At 45.1% G+C, this 9,889-nt stretch overlaps 1 protein-coding gene across 2 annotated transcripts; it reads right to left on the reverse strand.

Moving 5' to 3' along the window:
• Window positions 1–1,091: 1,091 nt before the first annotated feature.
• On the reverse strand, window positions 1,092–8,697 carry LOC310772378 (uncharacterized protein). Of its 2 annotated transcripts, none has more exons than XM_083632162.1 (11): window positions 8,559–8,697; window positions 6,253–6,301; window positions 6,035–6,104; window positions 5,726–5,896; window positions 5,075–5,182; window positions 4,654–4,854; window positions 4,317–4,526; window positions 2,473–2,598; window positions 2,191–2,355; window positions 1,354–1,437; window positions 1,092–1,209 (listed from the first exon to the last, which is right to left on the reverse strand). In XM_083632162.1, exons 1-11 carry the CDS (start codon window positions 8,626–8,628, stop codon window positions 1,183–1,185), a joined length of 1,281 nt encoding a protein of 426 aa, XP_083488288.1. In that variant the 5' UTR covers window positions 8,629–8,697; the 3' UTR covers window positions 1,092–1,182. The 2 variants fall into 2 exon arrangements, with proteins under 2 accessions (XP_083488288.1, XP_083488289.1); XM_083632163.1 differs by lacking the exon at window positions 8,559–8,697 and adding an exon at window positions 7,818–7,896.
• Window positions 8,698–9,889: the final 1,192 nt, after the last annotated feature.

Consider the following 9,889-nt stretch of genomic DNA (forward strand, 5'->3'; position numbering starts at 1 on the left):
AAATCTTTTATGACAAACTGAGCAACTAAAGCCTTTCTTCACCTGTGACTAAACCCGACTGAGGTTCAAGAGTTTCCGTCATAAATCATCAGTGTCTTCAGTCTCAGGTTCAGAAGAGTCTGAAGTCTTGCACTTTTTTCCGGCACTAGTTGGTTGTAAATGGATCTAACTTCATGGCTGGTTCTGATACTCCACAATCCTCTCCATCATCTTCTGTCTTCATCTGGTCAGTTGAGCTGCTACTGGCTAGAGTCTCTGCCTCTCTGTTCTCCTCAATTTGGCTTTGATGAAGCTGTGAGGACTGAGGCTTCTCTTAATCATCTTCAATATTCACAGTCAGTGACAGGAGTGAATGTGAACTGGGAGATATCAGCCTCCTCTGGCCCTTGAAGCTGATCTCTCTCCTGACTGGTCCAGAGGTCCTCCTTTTCCTCTTTAATGTGTGGGAGCTCTGGGTCCTCCCGAAGCTGCTCTCCCTCCTCGGTCCTTATCTTTAATGTGTGGGGGCTCTGGCTCCTCCCGAAGCTGCTCTCCCTCCTCTGTCCTTATCTTTAATGTGTGGGGGCTCTGGCTCCTCCTGAAGCTGCTCTCCCTCCTCGGTCCTTATCTTTAATGTGTGGGGGCTCTGGCTCCTCCTGAAGCTGCTCTCCCTCCTCGGTCCTTATCTTTAATGTGTGGGGGCTCTGGCTCCTCCTGAAGCTGCTCTCCCTCCTCGGTCCTTATCTTTAATGTGTGGGGGCTCTGGCTCCTCCTGAAGCTGCTCTCCCTCCTCGGTCCTTATCTTCAATGTGTGGGGGCTCTGGCTCCTCCTGAAGCTGCTCTCCCTCCTCGTCCTTATCTTTAATGTGTGGGGGCTCTGGCTCCTCCTGAAGCTGCTCTCCCTCCTCGGTCCTTATCTTTAATGTGTGGGGGCTCTGGCTCCTCCTGAAGCTGCTCTCCCTTCTCGGTCCTTATCTTTAATGTGTGGGGGCTCTGGCTCCTCCTGAAGCTGCTCTCCCTCCTCGGTCCTTATCTTTAATGTGTGGGGGCTCTGGCTCCTCCTGAAGCTGCTCTCCCTCCTCAGTCCTTATCTTCAATGTGTGGGGGCTCTGGCTCCTCCTGAAGCTGCTCTCCCTCCTCGGTCCTTATCTTTAATGTGTGGGGGCTCTGGCTCCTCCTGAAGCTGCTCTCCCTCCTCTGTCCTTATGCGAAGAGCTCCCTTTTTGCAACCTGAGAGAACCACAAATAGTGCAATCGTGAGAGGCATTATATGCAGGGCTGTTTTCAAGACAATGTACTGTGTGTGTGTGTGTGTGTGTGTGTGTGTGTGTGTGTGTGTGTGTGTGTGTGTGTGCGTACGTGCAAGAGACTCACTCGACTCAAGACGGGGTGAGGTTGAGAGCTGGAAGGTCTTCTTGAAGTGAGGGGGCGGGGGGAACAGCTGGTCTTCACCTTCTTCTGTCAGATTGAGACAGGGAGACAAAATTACCAACATTATAGCAAGCATCTAAAATACAAGAGATAAAACTGCATCTCTGATCAAATTGCTCCTTCTAATTGTGTATATTCTATATTAGGCATGTGTGATTGCATGCATTTAGTGTTCACACAGTGTGTGTGCAAGTCTCTAACTAAGCACAGACTCCACGGGGTAGCTGTCCCTTGTATTTCTATATTAACCCATTGATACCTGATGCAGCATTTGTGTGTGTATCCCTTTAAGACCGCGAATGGCGTGACGCGGTTCGCGGTCTTAAAGGGATACACACACAAATGAGGGATATACACGCAAATGCTGCATCAGGCATCAATGGGTTAAATCTTTTCAATTAATGTTTTTTTATTTCCTGATTTTCCCCGCAATTGTACTTTGCCAATTCCCCCTGCTGCCCTGGTCGCTGCCCCACCCTCTCTGCCGATCTGGGGAGAGCCGTAGACACGCACACGCGCTTCCTCCGATACATGTGTGGTCGCCAGCCGATTCTTTTCACCCGACAGCGGGGAGCTTCACCGGCAGGACCTAGCACGTGGGACGATCGCGCTATTTCCACCAGTTCCCTTCTGCCCCCCGAACAGGCGCCCTGACCGACCAGAGGAGGCGCTAGCGTGTATATCTTGTATTTCTATGATTAAATCTCTCAGTGAGTGTGAAACAATGAATGGTTAATGGCTCAGAGTGTGTCCCTCAAACATGTGCGTGCTGCTGGTCACCTTGTGAGCGCTCCCTGGCAGGCCTGGTGTCTTGGCCGTGCTGCTGGTGACTCTGGCAGACTTCCTGGCTGCTTCAGCTGCCACCTGAGCACTGTGCCTTTTGCTCAGGCCTTTCTTGGGGGTGCTCGAAGAGAAGGGACGAGCAAAACAGCTGAAGACCCTTTTCTGTCAGATTGAGACAGGGAGACAAATTGCCAACATTATAGCAACCAGCACTATTTAGTGCAAAATGTAAGAAATATTCATCATTCCCAACAACAATAATACAAAAAGCAAACCAACCTTGGGTTGAGTCCGACTGTCGTGCAGCTGCTCAGGCATCATGGACGCAGAGAGGACTGCCCCGGACGAGCTGCCAGGAGGGTCGAGCTCGTCTTTGTAGTCAAAGACTTGAGGGAAGAGGCAAGACTGGAGGAAGATACAGACAGGGATTTAGTGAGATTGGTGGGCGAGGAATGAAGGGGACAGAGTGTGTGTCTTGACTAGGGTTGCACGGTATACCGGTACTACAACAGTACCGCGATACCCTGACGTTAAAAAGGATACTATACCACGTTAATTTAGTACCGGTACTTTTAAAAATGACATGAGTTGCGTTGCATCCATGTGCCACCGTCTGTTTCTCCACCGGAGTCTGTGTGCTGCAGCTTTGCTCTGTCTGTTTCAACTCCCTGTGGGCGTGCCAAGTCCGCCCTCCCCTGTCTCACTGACACTCCACTCTCCACTCCTCTGTTCAGCCGATCGGGTGGACATGCAGTGTTGCCAACTTGGCGACTTTGTCGATATATTTAGCTACTTTTCAGACCCACGTGGCGACTTTATTTCTCAAAGGCAACTAGCGACAAATCTGGCGACTTTTTCTGACCATGGGAAGCAACGTTAATGTGTTGAATCTCTACGGATTTTGCCTGCTGGCTTTTCTCCCTCTCTCTCTCTCGTTCGCTCTGCCTGTCTGACACACACAGCGCTTCGCCTTCACTGCAGCCTCTATCCTACCTGAGAGCAGCAGGATAGGGTTTGCTTGTCATTTCTAACAGCGTATGTTGAATCTGGCCCACACGGGCGGAGTCAGCACTTAATATTACAACCATACAGTCAGATTACAACGGCTATGCCGAAGCATGCACGGACATCAAAGCTGTCCGTCTGTAAAACGATGTTTACACAGGCAAAAGGGAGACAACACGTCCACTTGACTTGCCAAAGCATCTCTCCAACAGACGATCCGACTAGTACAAAGTGTCACAGTTTAGCGAATGTGATAACGTCAAGTCAAGCGAGTGTGATTTATTTTGTGACAAGCAAACGTTTTTCAGTTCGTTTGACGAGGCAATTAAAGGCAATGCGCCTAACCTCTGCCAAGGGGGTAGGCTATATGACGGTGTTTAAGAGTGATATGAGGTTGCAAACTGTATAACGTTAACTGTCAAATAACTCACATACACTAAGTATAAGGAACATCAGATTACTGCATATTACCATGTAAAAGCTTTAATAACACTGAGAATTATTTATTTATTTAGAATAATCCATGATTAATGTTATACTAATTGTCAAAAACTCACCTAGCCTACATGTATGAACAAACAAGAAAACACTTGACACCACATAGGCTACCACATACATTTTATTGTGGAAATAAATAAAGATACATGAGATTAACTGTAAATCTGGCACTTAATGATGAAGCTCAAACTCAGATTACACTAAAGTAGACTGAACAGACATTATTCTATTCTGCGCTCTACTGAACACATTTCCTCATTTTCTATTGAGTCAAATGAGATGCCAGCAGAATCAGTTGAGGCAGCCTTCCCCAGCTATCTTTGAACACCACATAAAGTATGATGAAGACTCAAAACATGAATTTTAACTCCCATGTTCTTCTGTCGTCCATTATTACACGACTTTTCCTGTTGTTTTAGCTTTTTGCCGTGGTATCGTTTAAGTATCGAGTATCGCAATATTTAGGCAGGTATCGGTATCGAAGTCATAATTTTGGTATCGTGACAACCCTAGTCTTGACACACAATCTATCTTGTTTTACTTCAAAATCAACTCTTTAAGTTGGAGATATGCACAAGTGTGTGTTGTGTTCAGTGGAGACTGTGTGAGATCTCACTCACCTCTGCCTCGTAGTACTCGTCCATCAACAGGTCCTCTTTAAGCAGGAACGACACCTCCGCCTTCAGATAGTGAGAGATGCCGTCCGTCTGGAGCTCCTTCAGGTCAGTGAGTTCCTGGTGATAGGCCAGCTGTTGATCTTTGGCCTTCAGGGAGCTTACTAGACCTTTCAGCTGCTTCTTCAAATCAAGGACCTGATTTTCCATGACGTTCTGTTTAGACAATTCGTGGAAAGAGGATTGTGCATTCAACATTTAAGTTAACAGATACGCACAAGAGAGAAATGTAAAACTTCAAAGTGTGTTGTGTTCATTGGTGACTGTGTGAGATCACACTCACCTCTGCCTCCTGGTAGCCTTGCTGTGCTTCAATCAGCTCCTGGTCTTTAGCAGAGAGGCTTTCCTTCATGAGCTTCATGGAGCTTGATGCAGTGTTCAGCACCTGCTCTTTAGCAGAGATGCTCTCCTTCATGAGCTTCATGGAGCTTGATGCAGTGTTCAGCTCATTCTTCAGATCTATTGCTTCCTTCTCAATCACTTCCTGTTTTAGACAGTTTGTGGAAAGAGGAATTGTGCAGTGGTTAAAAATTAGATTTGCGTAAAGGGAAAATCCACCTCAAATCATATACTTCTTAAATTATATATATTTAATATGAACATCCAACATTGTAACAGTATATATGTCAAAATAATAAAAAATAATCACAAATGATGCATCAGGTCATAATGGACTAAATGTAGCTGTGAGGCTTTAATCTGACCTTGCTGGCTGTAGCTTCACGGAGTTTACACTCTAGGCTGCTCCACGCTTCCTCAGCAAATTTTTGGATATCTATCAGCATCAGAAGCTTAGATCTGGAGAAGGCCAGCTGTGAAGACACAAGACACACATCAAAAGGAAGCATTAATTACTTCAAAATAAATACTCTGGTGTAATTATGTTAATTCTAAACAAATGTACCCCCAACCACCATTCAACAATTAAGTTAGGCTGGCTTTACACTGTGAAACTTCAAATAAGTTAGGCTGGCTTTACACTGTGAAACTTTTAGGCAACTACGGTAGTTGCAGGTTGCAAATAGCATGAAACATAATTTTCATGCAAATGCGAGCATGCATCAGTGCATTAATAGCATAGCCTACTTATCAGCATTTTGATTGGCTGTTGCATAAAACTAGTTTCACAAACTTGAGAATTTTGCAACTGTTGCAGCAGAGTTTCAGACAAGTTTCAAGTGCGTTGCTGAGGGCTTTAGACCATGCAAATCATTTGCAACTTAGTTTCACCTCAGTTTCAACCAACTAAAGTTGCGTGAAGGTTTCAGCGTGTAAAGCCAGCCTTAGAGATCTGCACAAGAGAGAAATTGAAAAGTATGTTGTGTTCAGTGGGTAGTGTGTGAGATCACACTCACCTGTGACTTGTAGTACTTTTCAGTCTCCTGCTCATTTTGAATCAAGCGGGCTTTGTCGGCTGTTGCTTGGCTGATTTGAGCCTGAAGGCAGCAGATAGTTCTGCTCCACTCCATCTGAGAAGATTCCAGAGTGTATTTCAGCCTGGTAACCTCAGCCTTGGAGATGGCCAGCTGTGAAGACAAGACGCAAATAAAAAGGAAACATTAATAGTGAAAATGTGGGATTGCTCGTCTGGTGTAATCCAAGTCTCCGGAAGCCCCAAGATGCCAAGTTGACTAGAAAGGATTTACATCCTGTTTTTAGATTACCTGGGAAGAGAGATCTCCATTCCATGCTATCAGTTGATCCACTCTAGCCTCATGAAGACTTGCGTCTAACCTGAAAGAGAGAAGACCCAAATGAGAAATAGTTTTTTGTCATACAACCAGCACTCATATGGGGGAGGATGGGGGCAGGAGTTGTGAACCTGTCCAATATCTAAAGGGGGTGGGGCTTCTTTAAGTGTTTTCAGTTCTTAGGTGCTTACCGCTTTTTGGGCGACTCAGGAAGCAGAACCATACGCTTAGAATTAGATCCTGTAAAGAAAGAAAGAAAGAGTCCATTAATATACTGTACAACAACAGTGTTTCTCTCACCGACTATCAAGGAAAGCAGATTGCCCCACAGCTGTCAACCAATCAGGGTGGGAGGCAGCTCAGCCCTGTAGGCACTGCCTCTCCCTCCTGAGCGGCCCACACCAACACTGCCCCGCGAGGAGCCAGGACCTGCTTCACACAGCCTCTCCAGGGTATATGAGGGAATCCTGAAGTTAAATTCAATAGCTTTTGAGACCTTTTTTAATACTTTTTCCAGACCTCAACAACGCCACTGGTCACATCAGCAATAGAGGTGTAAATCACAAGTTTCATCACAATACAATATTATATTGATTATTTGGACAACAATACGAGATTTGCTGATATCACAAAGTCTGCCACGATACGATTTCGATTCAATTCAGGGGTCTGCGATCGATATGGGACAATATATGCTCATTTAACACCATCAGCACAATAGCTACCAAATTGTATACCTCTCCAATGGCAATCAAAACTTGTTCATACTTTTTAAGGGCCTTAATTTCCCCTAAATTGATTGATCAACTTTTAATACTTTTCAAGACCCCGCGGATACCCTGCACGTCTCTAAAAGGTTCTGGCTCTGACTCACCTCTGCTATTCTATCTGTCCAAACTCACTCCCCTCAGCCATTCGAGTCGCACACCTGACGCCCTGGCCAACAGGGAGGCCGCCTCCTGCGTGTTGCTAGCTACTAAGCTCCTTTACGTCATCATACAGCCATGCAAAGAAGATGTATTCCCTGTAGCATCATGCACAATGCTATCTGCTGGGGAGCCCTGTGCATTTACAGCCAATCAAGTCAGCTATGCAAGGCCCAAAGCCTTTGTTTTGGTTTTGGCTACAGACTCATATCTAATGCCATGATCAAGAGTGTCTGTGCCATATCCTAACAAATGACAAGCAATTTAGATCACACCAGCCATTTCAACAAGAATAAAAAATATAAACACTAGCATATTACTATACTAATGAGAATATATAGTAAATACTAAAAAGGGCTATCACCACCCACAACAACAACAACAACAACAGTAGGGACGTCAGGCTCAGCTACACAACAGCACTGCTGTTGAGCTGGCAGGGCTTGGTGTCTTGTTTATAATAATGACACTTTAACAGAATCTGTTGCACTGTCATTCTCCATAACAGCCACAATATGGAGAAATAATCACTTTTTGGCTATCACCTTTAGCTAACGTTAATCACTTGGTTGCAGTTAATTATGACTTTTTGGCAGAACATATGACGTTGTAATCAGTGGATTGACGATACTGTAACAGGCAGCTCATAACTATAGCAGTATGGACCACACCGACCGGACACATTAGTTCTGAGGTGGCTGAAGTTCGGTAAAGTTGTAAATATATTGACAGATTCGCACTTCCTGGATCAATATCTCATAAACGAAGCGTTTGTACCGCACACACGACGCCTCTTTCCCATCTTAGTAAGGTAGACAACGAGCTACAACCTCATTTTCACGTAAACGAGCAATCCTCCAGTCCGAGAAGTGCGAATCTGTATATTTCCAACTTGACCGAACTGCTGCAATAGCTAACGTCAGATCACCCTATCACGGTGTGTCCGTTAAGTTTATTTCTCCTCACAAACAGACAGTGCTCCAGGCAGCTTTTTCCATGCAAAAACGCTTTGTGAACAGCCCCATACACAGCAGATTACCCCTGCTCTTCCATTACCATATTCTCATAGGGATATGGCTAATGCCAAATTAACTGCTTTCACCGAACCTGGGTTCCACTGTTCCACACGGACGTTAATTCTGGTTTCTAACGCTAGTCAACTTGTGAGTAGATAATCACAACAGTCTTAAAGGCACTGCAAACATCCATCTGTTAAGTTAGCTTACCAAAATGCTGTAAATTAAAACAAACTGTTAGCATGATAGGAGAGCCTAACGTTAGCTAATGGGCGTGTACATTGCCCTGCAAAGATAAACCCCGGCGGCCATTAAAACATGTTTAACATTTTTTTTTTTTTTTTTACCAACCCCTATAACCAAGTTGTTTACTTGCCTAACGTTAACCATTACCGTAACCACCGACCTTCAAGATGTAACGTTAATTCATGTTAGTTAGAACCCACTCAACCCAGCAAGCACATTAGCTAATGTGCTAACTGACGTTAGCTTGTTTTTGGCTAGCAGAGACGGTAGCACCAAACTCCATCGATTTTCATCATCAGAATGCCTCACCTGTCTCCAAACCTCGATTAGGAAGAAGCTGGATTCCTGCTAAACGCAGGCGGTAGGCACTCGGGTGCATGTTGGCTGGCTGTTAGCTAGTCTTCTGGCTGTTAGCTAGTCGTCTCTTCAAACGGACGCGTTGACTTCCAATGCTCGGTACGACAGTCAAGAGAGTGTGGCTCTACTGTAACTGGCAAGGACTGGCGAGAGACTGACGTCAGTGTCAGCAAACAGAATATTTAAAGCTCCCCGCTCTAGCCAGGTCGACCAATCAGGTCAATTACATAAACACCGTCGTCAACGCGTCCACACCATTGGTCCCTTCTACTACCGGAAGGTCACTTCTTCTTCTTCTGTTTGTTTTTACGGCGGTTGGCATCCAACATGTTGCATTACCGCCTCCTTCTGGACAAATCCATCCAATGTTCCCCCTAATCCATTAGTCTTGTTATCAGTCCAGCTCCTCTAAAAAAAACGGACAACTAGTTTCTTCCCCTCCACTACTCCCACACATCCCATTATACCCTTCACACCGCGTTATTAAAATCTAGGTTTGGTTTTAACCATGATTCCTGTATGCAAAGCAGGTCTGGTTTCACGTCCCTGCATGCAACGGTCACGGAGCGGGGGGGGGGGGGGATTCGGATCCTGTCATCCTCATGTCAAATCACTGCTCATGTCTTGCTGGCACTGCAGTGTGTAACCACACAGCTGCTTTGCTGTTTCAAACTGGTGATGTAATTGATTGGCATTTTATGTTTGAAATGTGCTATATAAAGTTTATTATTATTACTACTCAGAGGTGAATGTGCAGGTTGTGCCCCCTGTCTGTCCACACCTGCACTGAGACAGAGCAGGAATGGCACAAGCTCAGAACAGCAGTAGGTGAGACACAATTCATAGGCCTAATATTCCTGATATTCAAGTATAAACAATTGGACAGCTGTATTGGAGGCATGATCAATACCAGAGTCCAACTTTTAAAGTGTCAGGAACCTTATAATAATGTATTATTGAATGCCATTTTGTTCTGCTCTCATTGTTTTGACATAGGATTATAGGCAGTGGTATGCCCAGCCTAGGGGTAACCAGAGACATAACATAAAAAAGGCGACTCCCCCCTTTCCCCTCTCCCAAGGATGACCAGGCCACCATAGGTTGCAGTCCAACAACAGTTGTTTTTAATGTAATGTGATGTGCACAACCCAAAACAATAACCAAAATCTATTTATGAGTTAAGCTTAGGCTACCTGTCAAATAAAAACAACCCCAAAGAAACAACCGGTATCTTACCTAACTTAACTAATACAAAACACAGGAGAAAAATAACTCAGGAAACG

This window comes from Poromitra crassiceps (genome assembly GCF_964638095.1).
Source record: "Poromitra crassiceps genome assembly, chromosome: 2".
NCBI classification, from domain to species: domain Eukaryota; kingdom Metazoa; phylum Chordata; class Actinopteri; order Beryciformes; family Melamphaidae; genus Poromitra; species Poromitra crassiceps.

What these genes read in the sequence shown, in the direction of transcription:
- LOC310772378 (XM_083632162.1), bottom strand. Translation starts at nt 8,628, where the DNA reads ATGCACCCGAGTGCCTACCGCCTGCGTTTAGCAGGAATCCAGCTTCTT. An exon ending in ATGGAGATCTCTCTTCCCAG is followed by an intron (nt 5,897 to 6,034) that starts GTAATCTAAAAA and finishes TTGTCTTCACAG; the next exon opens with CTGGCCATCTCCAAGGCTGA. An exon ending in CTCACCCCGTCTTGAGTCGA is followed by an intron (nt 1,210 to 1,353) that starts GTGAGTCTCTTG and finishes TGGTTCTCTCAG; the next exon opens with GTTGCAAAAAGGGAGCTCTT.